This window comes from Notolepis coatsorum, assembly GCF_963971535.1.
Source record: "Notolepis coatsorum genome assembly, chromosome: 8".
NCBI lineage: Eukaryota > Metazoa > Chordata > Actinopteri > Aulopiformes > Paralepididae > Notolepis > Notolepis coatsorum.
This window is the reverse complement of record NC_140172.1, coordinates 75,620,825-75,641,244: the sequence shown is the minus strand read 5'-3', so window position 1 is coordinate 75,641,244 and position 20,420 is coordinate 75,620,825. Positions and strand designations below refer to the sequence as shown.

Below are 20,420 nucleotides of genomic sequence, written 5' to 3'. Positions count from 1 at the left end.
GCGCTGCAGTCAGGGGGAAGGAAGACATTTTAAATAAAATTGCAAATAATCAATCAATCAATCCGCGATTTTTCTTTTGTTCTAAAATGACTGATGACCCATCAATTACATCATCCAACATTGTTTAAAGGACTAAGACATTCGCCGTGAAAGAATCGCTTTATATTTAGTCGTTATGACGCTATCAACATATCCATTTGTTAAAGATTATTGTCCGCCATCTTGTTTTCTCAGAAGAATCCGCACGGCGGAGACGCGGGGTGATGTGATTCGGTTGTGGGCGGGTCCTGGGACCAGGAGCGTGGAATGGTCCCTATACATACGTGTAAATGGACTGTTTCAGCCAATCAGAATCGAGAAATTTGCATGCCGTTGTATAAAGAACCGTACAAACTGCAGTTTCCTAATACTCTGAGCAGCAGAGAGACTCTCCATAGAGACACTACAAGCCTCATGCAGCCTCTTTTTAAGCCTGCACACAAAAGACAACACACTTCTCTTCTGAGGTTTGTTGTGCAGAGTCTCTCCCATAAGCTGCTACCGTAACACCCTCAAAGGGCTTATTATTGACAGAGCAAACCTAAGTTCAGTTGGGCCAAAACCCAGTGACTCCTGAACTGTTTCGCGAACACCATTTTCAACTAAATTTACCACCTCCTTGCTTCCAGCTATCTCCGGAGCAAGAGCAGTATCAAAACATGTGGCTAAACCAGCGTCTTTATTCTGAGCATATATCAGCTTACCACGAGTCATGGGTAACTGTGTTGTCTCAGAGGCAAGCGTACCCTGCTGAAGCGTCATTTGGTCACTCGTCTCAACAGTAGGCTGAGTAGACACAAGTGGGGAAGCAGGCGTGTCAGTCAACTTAGTTGCAAACATGGTCTCTGACATGTCACCTACTTCACCAAAACTACGTGCTTGAGCACGGGTGACTGCACAAACTGGTAACACTTCAGGGAGCATTGGAGCCAATACACTAGGTTGCAAAATGTCAGGGTGTTCCAAAACCTAAAAAATTGGCATAACTCTGCTACCAGCGATGTCATTACCCAACAGAAAAGTGACAACCCTCACTGGTAACACTGGGCGCACGCCCACTTCGAATACTCCCTTTGCTACAGTAACCCGCAGGTTAAGTGTATTCAATGGAGAGGCACCGACACAAAACCCATCTCGATCCCCTGCACCAACACACTAGAGCCATTTGATGACTCATCACAAAATGGTAACATGTCTGACAATATAAATGACTTACTGATACGAGATACTGCTCCAGTATCTGTATCTCGTAGTATGCGCACTGGACGCTGGTCCAACTCACTGCCACTGAGAGAAACCAACCCGTCCAACATAAATGGTTCGTAACTGGGTCCTGGTATGTCACACATCTTCTCCGAGACCACTGGCATTGGAGCTAACACTGTCTGGACTAAACCAACCTCTTTAGGTCGCCCATTTGGCTGAGACTGCTTGCGTTTCAACATAAAACAGTAATTCTTAATGTGTCCCATTTGATGACAATAATAACACTCTCAGTCCTCATTGTAGCAAGGAGCTACTGAGCGGGACAGACTAGCCTGTCCAAAATAAACGTCACTGCGGCGGACTAGCGTGTGTTTTAGCTGGAGTTTGAGCAGAGGGATAAAAAATTCTACCCTCATGTCGTAGTGTACCAAACGTTTGTCTATGGGTCAGCACAAACTCGTCAGCGAGCACCGCAACCTGAGCCAACCTTTTGTTCACTGAGATACGTTGCTAAATGGTCAGACACTCTTAAATTCTTCCATTAACATCAATTCAGACAGCGAATTTAAATCAGACGTTACTTGCTTTACACCAACGAAAAAATAGAGACTCTTTCTCACGAGCGAACTCCACAAAAGTCTTGCCAGGCAACATTTTGTTAGCTCGAAACATCTGTCTATATGCCTCTGGCACTAACTCATAGGCTCGAAGCACAGCCGTCTTGATAGCATCATAAGACAAGCTGTCATCTAGAGGGAGGGCGGACATAATTTCCTGGGCTTTCCCAGTCAGCAAGAGAGCCCAGGGCCCTCATTTATCAATAATTCTTAGAAAGTGTTCTATTTTTGTTCTTAAGCACAGAATTTCGAATGTGTGTACGTACAGAAAATCGGGATTTATCACACGTGCATAGACGTGTCCCACGCACACTGTGTTGATAAATACCATTTGTTCTTAACGTCTATGCTCGTGCACAATTATCCATATATGGTCATGAAACACCCCCATGAAATGTGGAAAAGTGGTCTAAGCCGAGCGAAGCGTGTTATGGGAGAAATACGCGACAGGCTGACAGACATGTACACGTACGGTGATGTTGGATATGATATCTATTAACTTCCTAAAGACCATTGCTGCCTGGGCAGCGCAAACACTAATAAGTAAGGGATAATGTATAGCTACCAGGTCATTGTCGCAAAATAATTTACCGTCACTGTGTTCTAAACGCAGTGAAGGTCAATTATTTTGCGACAATAACCGAGTATAGCTATACATTATCCCGCTTATTACAGGGCTAACTTACTAACAATATACAATTCATTTTACACCATCGACGAGACGAAATCAAATGCAGACGCAGTTGTTCTGTTGCTCCTCGCCGGCAGGTGTGTGGACTTGATTGTAGTGCAGCTGTAAAGCTTAGCTTTCGTGACTGCGATCAAAATGCTTGATTGTGATTGGTCAATAGCGCTCTGTTGCCCCTAACAGCGGCCATTATTGCGCGTTGCCCGTAGCAGCGGTGAATTATCAAGAAATAATTGACCGCTGTCAGGGGCAACCGAGCGCTATTGACCAATCACAATCAAGCATTTTGGCGAATGTTAAAAAGCCATGTAATAAAGACCATTAACACATTGGCGACCACAGTTTGCAGTGTAATATGGTTCTGGACGACCAGGGTTTGTCAACAAACCGATGTACTTTCTAACACAGGGCTCTACAGTGCGACCATATTGCTCGCATATGCCCCTAAACATATGTGTGTGCGAACCTCAAAAATCAATTACGCGCACGCTGTGCGAACTGCTGATGACAGCCTAAGTCGTACTTTTTATTTCTCCGCTGAGAAGCGTTAAAAAACTACAAGTCCCACATTGCACTCAAGCCAACGGTCCAATCACAGTAGAGTGAAGTGACTGGTTTCATGGGAAATAAAGCAAATGACCAATCGGAAGCTCTCATTTTGCTTGTTTACTTCCTGAAACTCCGCCATTGCGATCAGGGCTCTCGTTTTCCGAGACACTAACTTATTATAGTCTCTCTCTTACCAATAGCAATAGATTTTAGAACACCTAGATTTATCGATAGCAATAGTAATATAACGTTAATGCAACAAAACGAATGCCTTGCTTTGTTAATCATAACGTTGATGCAGTAGCGTATGTCGGTGTGTTGGCTGTAACGGACATGACAATAACATAACGTGTACACATTAAAATTGCGATAATCTATTCTAACATTTTCAAATCGATGCAGTTGAATTTCCCCCTTAGGATCGATGCATTGTTACACCCCTACACCAAAGTCACTGGCCCACTGTGTATCTGTGTGTATAATAACTTGGCTAGCGTCATCAACAGCACAGATGGGCAATAGGGTCCAGCTGCAGCGCCGGATGGCCGGAGTGCAAGCGGTGTGATGTAATTGGCAGACTCGACTGTCAATCAATGGTCTACCTGACACGCAAACTCATAAACAATGTTTCTGTACTGGAGGTGTACAGTATTTCAATAGGCAACCCTGAAAGGATTATTTTTCTAGAAGAGCAACACAGCCAAAACATTGTATGCATAAAAGGGGCAAAAGCTAAAGTTAAGTGACTGAACCTTTTGTAGCAGTAGTTTGATTTGATAGTTTATTTGATAGAGACAGCACATGTTAATGAACATCAAGTACAAAATACAAAATGTAAACATGCAGGGTTGTAGCAAGAGCTAATTTACACACATGCACGCACAGTACAAATATACAGTTATCTAAAAAGAAAAAAAAAAAACTCTGTTACTTGAAATATTTTCACTGAGCTCCTAAATATTTTTGGGTGCTCCTAAATTTCTTTGTGTGCTCCTACATTTTTTCATTTAGGAGCACATGTGCTCCTTGGGAAAAAGGTTAGCGTAGAGCCCTGTACCAGCTATATATATACTTTATAGTATTGCTATCTGTCCATTCTCATTGTCACTTGAGTGCATAAACCGTGCCTTCATAATGGCTTAAAGAAAATAAAAATCCATCGGTTGGTTGTCATTTTATAGCGTCGTGAATATAAGCTTTATCGCAGTTTTCGTCTCGTCTTTTTTCTGGGAAGCTAGATATGAGGCTAAAGGCTAGTCACGTTATATCAAACGCCATTTCTGTTGTATATATACGAATGAAATAAAACAAACTGCTTAGCATCCGGACTATTACAGAGCATCTATGGATGAAATGGGGGCGGCGGGGACGCCGATCAGTATTATTGATTAGCAATACAGTGTGCGTTCAAGTAGCCATATTCACTGATCGATCGCTTGCGTGTTACAACAATGTCCAATCCGGCTGTAATTTGGGTGAATAGTATCCTACCGTCAGCCCATGTGATCGCCGGCAGCATTTCGTCATTATTCATCGGCATCTGGTAGATCGATATGTCCATTGGCTGATCATAAATCCCATTATTCCAGGCTGAAATCTGCGTTCCGTAACGTGATCAAAGATGGAGGATGTTCGGCTGGGATCCAGGCTCATATGAAACGCCCCAGACAGTAAATTTTTTCCCCCCCATTCGGCCTCAATGATACTGCAGTGGAGCGATGGCGCCCCTAAGAGGATCTGGCCGGTATTGCATGTCGCCGATTTAAATCTGGCCGGTAAATCTGCAGAGTCGATCTGGGATCTTGATCCGTTTATTAATATGGAATAAAACAATAACAACTACGAGTTAACTCGTGACTCTGGTCCTCAACGGGTGGAATCGAAACACGAGTTTACTCGTGGCTGGTCCTTAAAGTGTTAACCACTGTTTGCCATTAATAACCATGCTGGAATATGCCTTTTCTTCATTTCGTTAGATTAATACCTAGGGATTAAAGTTCTCCGTAAATGTTCTACCTGCATTATGATTTGTAGAGGCATACAATCTATTTTGATGTCGGTATTAGGTAGCCTATATAAACAATAATACGAGAGCATATACAAGAACAATGAATCTCACTGCCATGTAGCCTACGCCATGTGTAGCCTGCCTATATGTGATCAATATATCACACTTGGTCCCCTGGGTCCAAACATCTCCACCTCTGTCAGGAACCTCGGGGTTATCTTCGACAGCCATTTTTTATTCGATAAACAGGTCAGCGCCGTAGTCAAAAACTGTTTTTACCACCTCAGACTCCTGGTGAAGACAAAGGCATACCTCTCCCAAAGTAACCTAGAGACGGTGATACATGCCTTTGTCACCACTCGCCTCGACTATTGCAATGCCCTCTACACAGGCATCGACAAATCCCAGCTTCGCCGCCTACAACTGGTGCAGAACACCAAAACAAAAAAAAACATGAGCACATCAGCCCAGTTCTGGCCTTGCTCCACTGGCTACCTGTTCGCTTTAGAATAGATTTTAAATTAGTCCTAAATGTTTTTAAATCACTAAATGGCACGGCTCCTCCCTATCTATCCGAGCTCTTGCACCGCAACACCCCCCACCGATCCCTCAGATCAGCTGACCAGCTGCTATTGGTGGTGCCTAGAACTAGGCTCAAGACTAGGGGAGACAGAGCCTTCTCCACCGCAGTGCCTAGATTGTGGAACAGCCTCCCCCTCAGCGTACGGGCCGCCCAGACCGTGCAGGTTTTTAAATCACTTTTAAAAACCTACCTGTTCTCCCTGGCCTTTCCCCCCACTTATACAACGGCATGCAAATATCTCGATTCTGATTGGCTGAAACAGTCAATTTACACGTATGTATCTGTCACAATTCCATGCTCTTGGTCCCAGGACCCGCCCACAACCGAATCACTATCACTCCGCGTGCGAGTTTAAAAAAAAAACAAGATGGCGGACAATAATCTTTACAAATGGATATGTTGATAGCGTCATAACGACTAAATAATAACCTGTCACGGCGAATGTCTTAGTCTCTTACACAATGTTGGATTGTGTAATCTATGGGTCATGAGTCATTGTGGAACAAAAGAAAAATCGCGGATTGATTGATTGATTATTTGCAATAAAAAATAAAAAATCGTCCTTGCCTCTGACTGCAGAGCTCACTCTCTCACACTGTCTGGCACACCCACACACACACATACACACGCACACACACACACACACTCCTGTCTGCAACAGCGGAGGAGAGTCAGACTGAGAGACATAGAAGCAGCTGAGTGCTGCGCTGTTTTAAGTGAGCATGGCCTATTGAATTGATTGATTGCTAATTTTATTACTGTACGCCTGGTTTCCAACTGGTTAAGTTTAGGCCCTCTAAAGTAGGTTTAAAAAAATAAATAAAAAAATAGGGCGAAGAAAACTTTTTTTCCCTATAGGGCAAAGAAAACGTTTTAATTTGTTTTACCTACTTTCTATAGAAGCATCTAAGAATGAAGTTCTATAGAAAGTAGGTCTGCAACAATTGTGTGTATTGAGCCGTACTGTATTGTACCCATTCTGCATCTGGTAATACAATTTTCAATCAATCAATCAATCAATCATTCCAATAACAACCGCTAACTTCATAATTAAAAACTAAAGAAAAGTTGGATGTGTTAGTTGGTTGGATGTCTTAGTTGAAAGACAGTTGGATGTGTTAGTTGGTTGGATGTCTTAGTTGCAAGACAGTTGGATGTGTTAGTTGGTTGGATGTCTTAGTTGAAAGACAGTTGGATGTGTTAGTTGGTTGGATGTCTTAGTTGAAAGACAGTTGGATGTGTTAGTTGGTTGGATGTCTTAGTTGAAAGACAGTTGGATGTGTTAGTTGGTTGGATGCACTTCCGAGCTGCTTCCAATTTCCCTTTTTTGTTGTTGTGGGAACTACTTTTTGGACCGTGCCGGTGGCCAAAGACCCGAGAGTGGAGAGGATCGACTTGAATGTGCACAGGCATTAAAGCGTTCCGTCTTGGGACGGATATCCGTCCATTTGATTTGGAGATTCCGTCATTTGATTCGGAGTCGTGACGGATTTTAACCTGAGCCAATCAGAGGCGTCAAATATCCTTTTTTCCCCTACCGCGGCCGCACCAAACAGTCATTTGCGAGCAATCGGCAAATTCTCAGGCAAATGCAACCAAACCAGAAGGCGAGATTGTTCTGAGTTTACAGCCCTTTCACCCGCCTCCGCTGTGCCCATTTTGAGACTCTCTAGCGTCTAGCTCTACTCGCGAGTAAACTTGACTCATCAACAACATGCGGCAACTTTTACGAGACCGTAAGTTCATTTGACTTATTCTAGTCTAAAGAAACATATATATTACTATTGCTATTGATACATCTAGGTAACGTGAATGCCACAAAACGAATGCCTTTTGTTAATCAGAACGTTATTTACGCGACAAGCAGTGTGTTGTTGTCGTTGTTGTTGTTGTTGGTGGTGTTTCGTGTGTGTGCTTGCGCCGCTCGCTTTCTGATAAATGTATGAATGTTGATAAATCTAGATAACGTTAATGCCACAAAACGAATGACTTTGTTAATCAGAACGTTATTTGCGTTATCAATTGTTTTTAAGCTCAATAAACGTCTTTCTCCCATTTGTCCGGGAGATCTCTGGGTAACAGTACTGTATATTTGCATATCATATATGTCACAAATGTAACATTACTATATACCTGTATGTCATGTATGTCACTATGAATTGAAAACGGGGGACCCTGATGTAAACAAGACGAACGTCTTTCTCTGGTCTGCATCCCCTTAACAATTGTGTGTATTGAGCTGTACTGTATTGTACCCATTCTGCAATCTGTTAAATATTGATTGATTGTTATTAACAGATTGCAGAATGGGTACAGTACAGCTCAATACACACAATTGTTAAGGGGATGCAGACCAGAGAAAGACTTTCGTCTTGTTTACATCAGGGTCCCCCATTTTCAGTTCATCATAACATATATGACACACATGACATACAGATAGACAATACTGCTACATCTATACATTTATGACATACCAGATTTACAAATACAGTAGCCTATTGTTTGTGATACAAAAATAGTCTAAAAAGAGTATATACATTTGACGAAGAAACTGTACATTGGATGTGGTTGGGTGGGATGGGGGGGGGTTGTAACTATACATTGGATTATCGACAACCTTACTTGGTCCCAATAAGAGGGTCTCGTGTATTAAATAAAGTTTTCATTCATTCATTCACTCTGGATCTTGTAAATCCAGTAGCAATACACACAATTGTTAAGGGGATGTAGACCAGAGAAAGGCGTTTGTCTTGTTTACATCATCAGGGTCCCCCATTTTCAATTCATAGTGACATTTATGACATACACAACATACATGACATTTATGACATAGGGACATACATGCCTTACAGGTATATAGTAATAGTACTGTTACATTTTGTCACATATACGATATGCAAATATACAGTACTGTTACCCAGAGATCCTAACAGTAAATATATACATATGATGAGGAGGAGACTGTACATTAGGAGGGGGTGAGTGAGTGGGTGGTAAATAAATATATACAAACGGTGGGGAGGAGACTGTCCATTGTTGTTGTGGCATAATTGCGAAACGTGTTTAGTCCCTTGTTTGTATGATAACAAGCCGTTTAGTTCATGGTTCAAAGTGGGGAGGGGTGCTAGCTCGCCATCAATCAGAAGCTAGCCACAAGACTTGCATTCACGCTCTCCAGCACACAACAGTAGGGTCTATAGTCACAGTCAGGACAGTAGGCTCGCTCTACAAGTAGGCTCCCTTAAAACGCTAACACTATTAAAAAAAAATACAGTAGAGGTTAAAATAAGAATATGACTTGGCCAGAAAAAAAGTTCAGTCAGGAGATTTTTTTTTGCTTTAATCCCTGTGTGCATGTGGATGGCATTTGTGCGTTTTGTTCCACGCTCCAATTTCGGTCTCAAATTGCGGTACAAATGAAGGAGGTGTCTCGGGTATAGCGGACTCTAGTTAATATTATGTTCTCTCTGCAATTAGACTGCCCCTCATTCATTCATTCATTCCTATCTGCTATCTCTGAAAACAGTTCCCCGCTAGTGCAGTCAGTGCACCCCATAGTATTCCGATAACCATGCTGCATTCATTCGGAAAGAAAGACCTATTCCAAATGCTATATTTATAGGGTTTGACAATAATTACACTACTGTCGCTATTTTACAATGAACTATAATGAATTACGGGTCATACTACAGAACACGGCAGTGTTGAAACGAATGCACGGAAGCTTATTTCCGCGTTGCAATATTCATATTTTACCACCGGGCGCCAGGTACGCACGGTCGGAGCTGTGCGTAAATATACGCACAAAGTCAAGCACTGTTCAAATTGATAAGTCCCACACTTTGCTTAGAAATGATCGTACGCACAGGTTACGCACATATCTATGCGTACGCACCATTGATAAATGAGGGCCCAGACCTCTTTAGGCCACTTTAGAGAGGTAGCAACTCGCTCAAAAGCATTAAAATAAGAGTCTTCCTCCACCTCATGAAACTGAGGTACAAGAGATATGTTTCTACTCCCATCAAAAGCTCCCACAGCCATGGAAGAGGGCTGAGCAGGACTCCCAGTTTTAGCAGCTTCGAGCTCCAGTTGCTTAATTTGAACCTCCATGTCCATCCGGCGGTTCTCTGTGTCCAGCTACATTTTCCTAATAAGCACCCAATGACTGTATTCTGCATTTCTCTCCTTCTCCCTCTCCTCGAACTGTAACCGTGTTAAACTCAATTTAAGACTGGCCTCCTCAGTACTTCCACCAGGGAAAGGGAAAGGTGAAGCATGTCTGGGCATTGGAGATGGGGAGGCTTATCCTCTACCCCGTCTGTAACCGTCAGAATGAGGGGAATAAATAGCAGACGCACCTTCACCTGTACTGAGCACCTTTTTTCTCACTAATAAATGTACTACCTCTTCTCTCAGCTCAGCCTTCGCCATGCTTTTTGAGAAGCTTACAGAGAAATGTGAGGCAATGACAAGCAGATCCTCTTTCCTACACTGGTCAAGAAGACGCTCAACCGAGGGATCACATAAAAACTCCTCTACACTAAAAGTTGCCATAATTAAAGAGCAACCACTGCAAACATACCTAACAAATTATCACTAAATACCAGCCTATCTAACATGCCCACTGCACACCAACACCAAATGTCTGTTGCCTAATTACGAGCCCCCATTCAATGTTACGCACCCAAGTAAGGGGACGCAACACAAGGCCACAGACATGGTAGGTGAGGGTGTAGTGACACAAAACCATGAAACAGTTTGCAAAATAATAGTATTTATTTCACAAAAACACAACACAGAGAACAAGGAGGACTACCAGTGGCACCAAATCAATATTCAAAAAGGAAAAGAAAACCCACCCCTCCCTTTACAGGTGCTGAACGCCCAAAAGTACAGGTGGTGGTGCTCACTCTAAAGCTGGTGTCTCTAACATCTGGTCACCTACGTGATGCAAAATGTAGAACCCAGGGTATCTTCCTGTCCTCAATGTCCCTGTGTGCGAAAGCAAAAGATTAATACAGAGAAAACAAATCACCATAGGCTGGGTGAACAAGGGAACAAATATATACACAAAGGAGGTTAGGGTTAACAGAAATGTGCCACAAACTATACCTCTTCCGCCTGTGCGGTCCGTCGGCGGACCGCAAATGACATCTGGTCATAAATCAATAATTTCCAGACTGTTCTATAAAACTAGCAATTTTAATTTCCAACATATTCAAGTATAAACATGAACATGTCACAACAGCATTTAGAATGTATATTATCACCAATACATTAGTTTAGGAATAGGTTAAAGTGTTATATAGATAGATTTTTCTGTTTGGAATGTCTGTATAATCCGCGAGAGGCGACCATTTCGCAAAACCGGGGGAATGGGAATTGTAGTTTTTTTGCGGCCATTTTGTAGCGGACTTCCACAGGTCTGATTCTGCGTTGACATTTTTCAAAACTACACTTCCTGGAAGATTCTATTGGGTTCAAGGTTCATAGTACTTTATGAATTATTTCAATAACTGCTATTATTCGGGATAATTCTACCACAAAAGGTAACGTTTATGACAAATATTGAAACGTAGTTAGTTTCTCTTCCCTATTGTTAGCATGTAGCAACAATTAGATCTGAAATTATTTTCAAAATGGTTGCACCCTAATCACAATAAAAAAAGCTACTGTATTTACAGTAGATTTCATTATCTGTTCTTATGCACGCCTGGTGATACTAAATCCAAATTGAACTCAGGCATTTGAAAGATAATGTATATATATATATATATATATATATATATATATAAATATGCGAATTGGCTATAATAAGGTAATTTATAAGCCTGCTATTCTATATTCTATAATAATATTTCAAATGGCATTAGTCCGGATGGGAGAATTCAGTACTGTATCTACAGAACCTTCTGTTTAATCATCTTCCCTTTATTCATTTTCTTAGATTTTCTTGTACACATGATCTCAAGAAGGTACGGAACAAGATCAGTGGCAGTTTTTAATCTTTGGTCATTATTAGCATGGTGTTATTCACTGTCAAAGATGCAAAGAAAAATCATAATTCATATTCTCTTTTGTTTCATCACAATTTAAGCAAGCCTAGTAATAGACACAATATTTCTGACACTGGGAATACATTCACTGAGGTCCATAGATGTCCCTAGATACCAAGAATATGCAAATGGGACTTGTAGAAGTGGAGAAATATTCCATTTACTTTTCCATTTATTTTAGGCGGATTTTCAGAAAATAGAAATGTGTAACAAACTATAATAACAGGGGACCTGCATTGCTATTCCTATGTGAGGAAAAGGGGTTCTTGTGGAGCCCAATAGCGAACACAGGAGGAGAGAGAATGGAGCGGTTTAGGGTGTTTTAATAATTCCCCCCAAACAGACAAGTAACAACTGTAAGAATGTTCAACAGTCGGGGATGAATGTTCTTGGGGGGGTAGCACAGGGGTACTCCTTGGGCAGTACGAGATGGTCCTTGAGTAGGTGCACTCCTCGTGCAGTATGAGAGGATGGGAGACACTGGTTGTGTCGGGGTTGATAGCAGGAACTCTGTAGTCAAGCACCAGGGGGTCCAGACGGGCACGCTGGAACGGAGGTCCTGGTTGACACTGGAACGGATGTCCTTGGGCACAAGAGAGGGAGGTTAGAACAGGGAATTCAACACGAGCGGGTAGCAGAGCTTCAGGTCGAGACGTCGTACCTGGGAAGGCAGTTTAACACTGCGACACAGGATGACTGGATCTGCCAGGTGATATAGAGCCTGCCTGATGAGGTTATCCCTTGCAGCTGCGCTGATTGCTCCTCATCTGGCAGGCTTGAGTCCTGATCGTGACATCCTAGCACTATTTGGGCAACTTTACACAATTCCTGTGAGTCTATGGAACACCTCTGTTAGGTTTTATTAAAAAAAAAATCATTGTTTTATATTTCTAATCAAGTACTCAAAAGCCACATTTTTCTCACTTTGATATTCAGGCTGTTGGCCTGGCTCCGCCCATAAGCACTTTGAGTGACAGTCATCCACACGGTCTGCGAGTGGCAGAGAGAGAGAGAAAGAAAGAAAGAGAGAGAGAGAACTGTGTAAACAGAGCTGCATGTGAGATAACCAAGTCCCCTTCTCTCTTTCAGTGCTCCCGTCTCTCTCTCTCTAAACAAACAAACAAACGCTGCTCTCTCTATCTCTCTCTCCCTCGCAGAGTGCAGTTGAGGTGTCGGGTTTCACTATCTACCTCGCTGTTTGAGGAAGTGATTTCCACTCGCTCTGCTATCGCTGTGTGGGCTGCCTAGGTTGTGGGCGGGCATTGGCTCCAACCACAGAGCCAATCGGATCACTATCCGCTCCATCCTCGTGACACGTTGTGAGTCAAATCAGAACGACCTGATTAAATCAAGCAGGAAATGGTCGGACCTGAATGAGAGCAATCCGCCAATATGGTATTTAGAGATACAGACACATTGATACTAATTACTATTACTATAATACAATGCTAGACACTGAAAAAAGCCATTTATAATGCATGTCCCCTTTAAACACAATACAATGAACCAGAACTTCAGGTACCAGCTCTACACCATTCCTAATGCCCAAAAGGCCACAGCTCTACACAAGATACACAACACTAAAGACACAGTTTTTACAATAAAGATTAACACAAAAGATATTTCCTATTCTAACAACAATGAACCAGAGCTTTAACCAGCTCTACCAAAAGGCACCAAAAGCCAGAGCTCTACCACCAAAAGACACAGATAGATAGTTACCACCAAAGACACAGAGAGGTAGTTACCACCAAAGACACAGAGAGCTAACTGACACTGCACACTGGGATATATGGAGGGGTGTAGAGGTTGATTGCAGATTAGCAACAGCTGCTGCTGGACTGGAGTGCAATGCTGATTGCAACCAGCTAGGGCTGGGCTGGAACTGTGAGACATCTGAGGCTACGTTTAGACGAGCGTTTTGTGAACAGAAACCGCAAAAGTCGTTTTGCGGTTTCACTTTAAATTTTACGTTTAGACGAGCGTTTTGGGGTGGAATTCTCCATGCAGACGACGCTGTAACGACGGAGCCTCGCTGTCACACGATTGGCGCATATGTCACATGACGTGCTGTGAAGACCCGCCCTACTCTGCCTCTGATTCGCAGACTGTGGATGGGGAATGTGATTGGACCAAAGCAGAGTCACTCACAGACAGTGGGTCCACTCACGCCGCGGGACAGATTCTTGTGTATTTAACCCTTTCACTGCCACACGACAGCCGGTTGTGTGATAGTAAAGGGTTAACCTTCTGTCGTGTGGCAGTGAAAGGGTTAAAAGTACTGCTATAACGCTACGTTCAGAACACAGAACGGCGCGGGCCAGTCGAGGCACCTGCTGGCCCTGTAATTGGAATGAGTACACTTTAAATCCTTTAACGAGGATCCATTGGAGGGCAAGTCTGGTGCCAGCAGCTGCGGTAATTCCAGCTCCAATAGCGTATCTTAAAACTGGACTGATTCTTGTGTCTTTAAAAGTACTGCCAATGTAGCCTTCAAGTGATCTCCGTTGATATAGTCAGACATACTTGCTTTGTTTACGTCTCGGCTACTGGCGCTTACCTGCTACCTGTGACGTAAGCCGTACGCGCGACCAGAGCCGTGACAACCCTTTCGTCATCGTTTTAACAGATTTATACGGTTTAATAGTTTAGACGAGAGCGCAAAGGTTTTGCGTTTCTAGGAATTCCACCCTGGAAGGTAGTCTCACTTTTTTGCGGTTTCACCCCGTAAAAACGCTGTTTCCGTATAAACGAAAGGCACATCCGTAAAAATATTTTTGCGGATTCACCTGCTAGCGTTTCCGTCTAAACGGGGCCTGAGAAACAGTTATGTAGACACAGGAGGGAGACAAAAGACAACAACAAACCAAAACATGCCTATATACATAACACAGATAACATACATAACTCCCCATATATATATATATATATATATATATTAGGACACCGTCCGTAACAGTCATCATAGTATCATCATCAAACAAGGAGTGGTGCGATGTAGGCAACGCAAAGGAACTGTCTAACCACTGCTCCCCAGACCTGGAGTTTATCACGATAAAATGTCGACCCTTCTTCCTCCCAAGAGAGTTAACGTCCATCATCCTCATCGGAGTGTACATTCCACCACACGCGAACACTGGGGTCGCACTTTCAAAACTTCACGACGAGGTAAACAAACTCCAGACAGCTAATGTTGACGCTGCCATTTTGGTTCTGGGTGATTTCAACAGCGCGCGTCTTAAAAAGGTGTTGCCGAATTTCTATCAGCATGTGACCTGTCCCACCAGAGGCGAGAACATATTAGACCATGTATACTCGCAATTTAAGAATGGGTACAAGTCACAGGCTCTTAGTCCATTCGGTAAAAGCGATCACGCCGCCATCTTTCTTTTGCCAAAGTACAAACAAAGTCTCAAGCGAACGCCGGTGGTCTCGCGAGAGGTTAAGCGTTGGGCCGTGACGTCAGAGGAGTCACTCCAAGCTGCACTTGAATGCACAGACTGGAGTGTATTCCGTGATAACACAGCCAATATTAACGAATACACCGAAACGGTAATTGACTATGTCTGTACTCTGGTAGAAGAAACAATCCCCTCCACCAAAATTTAAATCTACCCAAATCAAAAGCCCTGGGTAGACAAATCCGTCCGTGAGGCTCTGAAAGTGCGCACATCAGCATACAACACCGGGCTGGTGACAGGCAACATGGAAGAACACAAGATGGCAAGATACAACGTCTGGGCCCCGTTCCCCGTACCTGGTTCAACTAAGTCGATCAAGATGTCATTATCCAGATTCAGTTAACCCGATGTTTGAAGCCGGGATTTTCCTGTTCCTCGAAGGTGGATTCAGTCTCGTTAACTCAAGCCAGACTTGAGACCCAGGATAAGTGCGCGTGCCCGCCTCAGCCGAGAAGGCAGCAAGTGTCGAGAGCAGAGATCCTGATTCTCTAGCGGCATTGATTGATTAATTGATTTAAAACTTTAGTAACATATTGCAGTACGGCTCAATCGCCTTGCCGACAAGTTAAATGCGTTATCTATAGGCTAATTTTAAGTCCCTCATTACCTCAATCAATCAGATTATATTTCTTTAAACTTGCCTGCTGGATTGAATAATCAAATGAGATCTTGCTAGCGAAAATAATTCGTTAAACTGTTATACAAAATAACGATACGGCTCTCTTCCCATTGATTGATGTATAGTCGATCTTTTACTTATCTCCACTGTGGTGTAACGGGTTCTTCTTTTGACTTTCACGCAGACGACCGGGGTTCGAATCCTAGTCTTCCCCTTCTTTTTGCGATGTAGGAATAATTCAATTTGGTGCACGTTGAGAGCTATATAAAGAATGACATCCTCAATGCATGTAGATTTATAATATTTTAACTTGAAACTAGGCTACTTTGGCGTATAATCATTAATATTATATTCCAAAAAATTATATTGGAAACACGGGGTTTCGAACACCGGTCGGTGGGTTGCCAGGATTGAGCACTACCGCTGAGCCACTGTGCCAGATGGGATAAATTCATTGTTTATACATTAATGAACGAGACAAGATCCACAATCCACGCATAGACACTTCAATTTTATGCTTGAATGAAACACAATCCAGGCGCTCCATTAAACATCCACAGCGGAGAATATGAAAGGAATCAGAGCCAAACGAGCGATAGGTTTCAATCATTAAAAATATCCCCGCGGGATTCACATTTGCAATGCTGCGCGTTGTTAGAATAACCACATAATGTGTACATCGCACCGAGCGAGCGCCACGGTATATATAACGTGCATTATTTAGGACAAAGTGAATTTAGTATCAGCATTTTGGGTCTATTTTACATTTCAAAAGCCCCCTCTGGAAGAATGGAGCACAAAAACGTAATTCAGAATGGTATAAAGCAGATCCTAGACTGTGGGAATAATTTCAGGAAACGCACTGTCACTTTCTTTGCGGGGGCGTGGCTGTGCTTCATCCGGCTAACTTGAACTTAAACCCTGCTTTCGACCAGGCTCAAACTTTTGGATCTGTTGTCATGGTGATTTGGACAATCCAGGTACGGGGAGCCGGAAAGTCCGGCTTAAGTCAGACTTAACCGAAAGTTATCCGGCTAACTCAGTTATCCAGGTACGGGGAACGGGGCCCAGGAGAGCAGTAATAGAGGCAAAACGGCGTTACAGGGATAAAGTTGAACTTCAGTTTGAACAGGCTGACTCTAGAGGCATGTGGCAGGGCCTCAGAACAATGACAGACTACAAAGGCACCCCCCTCAAACTGAACAGTGACATCTCCTTAGCAAATGATCTCAATTCCTTCTATGCGAGGTTTGAGGCTGTGAATAACAACACCAGCCTACAAACCACGGCAATGGGGGAGACTGATGCTGATGGAGACTCAGTGTTCAGGGTAACAGAGCATGAGGTGAGATGGATCTTTAAAAAAGTGAATATCAGGAAGGCAGCAGAACCGGACGGCATCCCCGGCCGCGTCCTAAAAGTCTGTGCCGACCAACTGGCCCCGGTATTCACTGACATCTTCAACCTGTCCTTGGAACAGGCTGTCATCCCCACCTGTCTGAAGAAGTCCACCATCATCCCTGTACCCAAAAAATCTACGCCCGCTTGCCTCAACGACTACCGCCCTGTAGCCCTCACCTCCATAGCCATGAAGTGCTTTGAGAAGCTAGTGAAGGGCTACATCTGTTCCTCCCTCCCCATCAACCTGGACCCTCTGCAATTTGCATATCGCCCCAACAGGTCCACGGAGGACGCCATAGCCCATGTGCTGCACACAGCAGCATCACACCTGGACAAGAGGCAGGGGAACTATGTGAGAATGCTGTTCATCGACTACAGCTCAGCATTCAATACCATAGTCCCCTCCAAACTCATAGCCAAGCTCAGGGACCTGGGCTTGAACTATGACCTCTGCCAGTGGGTCTTGGACTTCCTGACGGGCAGACCCCAGGTGGTAAGAGCCGGCAACTGCACCTCCTCATCCATCACGCTCAACATAGGGGCCCCCCAGGGCTGTGTTCTGAGCCCCCTCCTCTACTCCCTGTACACACATGACTGCGTAGCACAGCGGAACAACAACACCATCATCAAATTTGCTGATGACACAGTAGTGGTGGGCCTGATCTCTGCCAACGACGAAAGGGCCTACCTGGAAGAGGTAGAGAACCTGTCACAGTGGTGTCAGGAGAACTGCCTCTCCCTGAACGTTAGCAAAACAAAAGAGATGATTGTGGACTTCAGGAGGTCGGGGGTCAAGGACTACAGCCCCCTCAGCATCGACGGGGCACCGGTTGAGAGAGTGAACAGTTTCAAGTACCTCGGAGCCCACATATCCGAGGACTTGACATGGACCACACACATTGACAGTGTTGTGAAGAAGGCACGACAACGCCTCTACTTCCTCAGGCGCCTAAGGAAGTTCCAAGTCAGTCAGAAGATCCTTAGGAACTTCTACTCATGTACAATAGAGAGCATCCTGACCGGCAACATCACCTCCTGGTTTGGGAATAGCACTGCACAAGACCGTAGCAGACTACAAAGAGTGACACGTTCAGCCGAACGCACAATTGGAGGGGGGCTTCCCACCCTCCAGAACATTTACAACAAGCGGTGCAAGGGGAAGGCTAAGAGAATTATTAAGGACTCGAGCCACCCGAACAACTGCCTCTTTGAACTGCTGCGGTCAGGCAAGCGATACCGGAGTCTTAAGGCGAGCACAGAAAGACTCAGAAGAAGCTTCTATCCCCAGGCCATCAGGCTGCTAAACAAACAATAAACACTATGCAACAACCATCAAATGCACACAGCACACACACCCACACGCACACACTCACTCAAACAAACAACACACTGCAGCACCCACTCTCCACACTTTAGATCACACAAACACACTTTACACTTTATATTTATTGATAAAGGATTTGCACTACAACTCGTACACCTACTGTGAATTGTACCTAAATTGCACCTCGTCCCATTTCTGCCTTGCACTATATAGTATTGTATATTAGTACACTGCACAGTATTGTATATTGTATGGTAACTACGTCTATTCTGCATCGAACATTGTACATATGTCTAAACTGAACACTGTGACCTCATTTTTTTTACTTCTAATTTTACTATGTTATTTTATTTCATACTTATCTTGTCTTGCACAGTCTCTGGAGCGTAACAGTAAGAAGCATTTTGTATAAAAGTATTCTGTACTTCTGTATGACAAATATTAAAGAAACTTGAACTTGAAACTCATAGTATCATCATAGTACCATCATAGTATCATCACAGTTCTATCATAGTACCCATCATAGTACCCATCATAGTATCATCATAGTACCATCATAGTACCATCATAGTATCATCATAGTACCATCATAGTATCATCATAGTACCATCATAGTATTATCATAGTACCATCATAGTATCATCATAGTACCATCATAGTACTCATCATAGTTCCATCATAGTACCATCATAGTACCCATCATAGTGCCATCATAGTACTCATCATAGTACCATCATAGTACCATCATAGTATCATCATAGTACCATCATAGTACCATCATAGTACCCATCATAGTACCATCATAGTACCCATCATAGTACCATCATATTACCATCATAGTACCCATCATAGTACCATCATAGTACCCTAGTACCAGGGTGGAGTTCTGTACCTACTGTAGGGTGATCAGACAGCGACAGCTTTGATGCATACAAGGTCCATTCTGAGTTGTCAGACCCTGGTTGGTTGAATGGTGGTAGTTTGTCTAATTAACCAGATAACTATTCCTCTATCAGGGTATTTCTACTATATTATTAATATTTTCTCCTACCTTTGCTCTCAGGTGTGACTTCATTTGGCGTTGGCTGTGGACGTCCACAGAGGCCTGGCGTCTATGCATTCCTCCCCAAATTCACCGACTGGGTGGCCCACGTCCGGCGTTCTGCAGACGCAAAGCGTCACTGGTTCAATCCCCAACATCAGAAGGATGTATGCCAGCTGTGAGTTGGTATTATATCTATAGTGGCCACCAAGTGCCCTTGAGCAAGCCACTGAACCCCAAACTGCTGAAATATAAGATTGGTAACTGAATAAAAAGATTAAAGATTTATTCATTTGTTAAAATGTTTTATTTCAAATATAAAATTGTTGCGCATTGTATATATAATAAATGTTATATTCAGTTGTTTAACCCATTGGCCGCCAAACCAGTGAAAAGTCGGGTTTCATCGCCAACCGCCAAACCCGACTTTTCTCAATCGGGTTTTTAGCGTTTATCGATTTTTTACTACTGGGCAGTCCAATAGAGAGAGAGAGGAGGAACGGGAGACAGAGTGGGGGGAAGACATTCGGCAAATAACGACGGGTCCGGGAATCGAACCCGGGTCGGCCGTGCCGCGACTCAACACGTTATGTGGTTGATCCTTTGATATTTTTCCTTTGATCCCCGTTCGAAACACTCGCTTGGAGCTGCCTGGGTCTCCCTGGCACAGCAGCCTACGTTGGAATTGCAATGACGATCGAATCCCGTCAAGTGGCAGTATCGCCTACCTTTGTAACTGGGGATATCAGTTGTCTTCCAGTACTGAGTTACCTCCGGCTGCTTCCGCCTCGGAGTGGATCAGGACATAGCAATCGGGGGGAGAT

The 20,420-nt window shown here is 43.5% G+C and overlaps 1 protein-coding gene across 1 annotated transcript in view; it reads left to right on the top strand.

The window, feature by feature from the left end:
• Positions 1 to 19,778, top strand: part of tmprss15 (transmembrane serine protease 15) — a gene marked incomplete at both ends in the record, with an annotated part of 325,512 nt that extends 305,734 nt beyond the window's left edge. Inside the window, one exon of the mRNA XM_084320458.1 lies at positions 19,618 to 19,778. Within this exon, the coding sequence (XP_084176584.1) occupies positions 19,618 to 19,778 (161 nt within the window). The remainder of the gene's footprint in view (positions 1 to 19,617) is intronic.
• Positions 19,779 to 20,420: the final 642 nt, after the last annotated feature.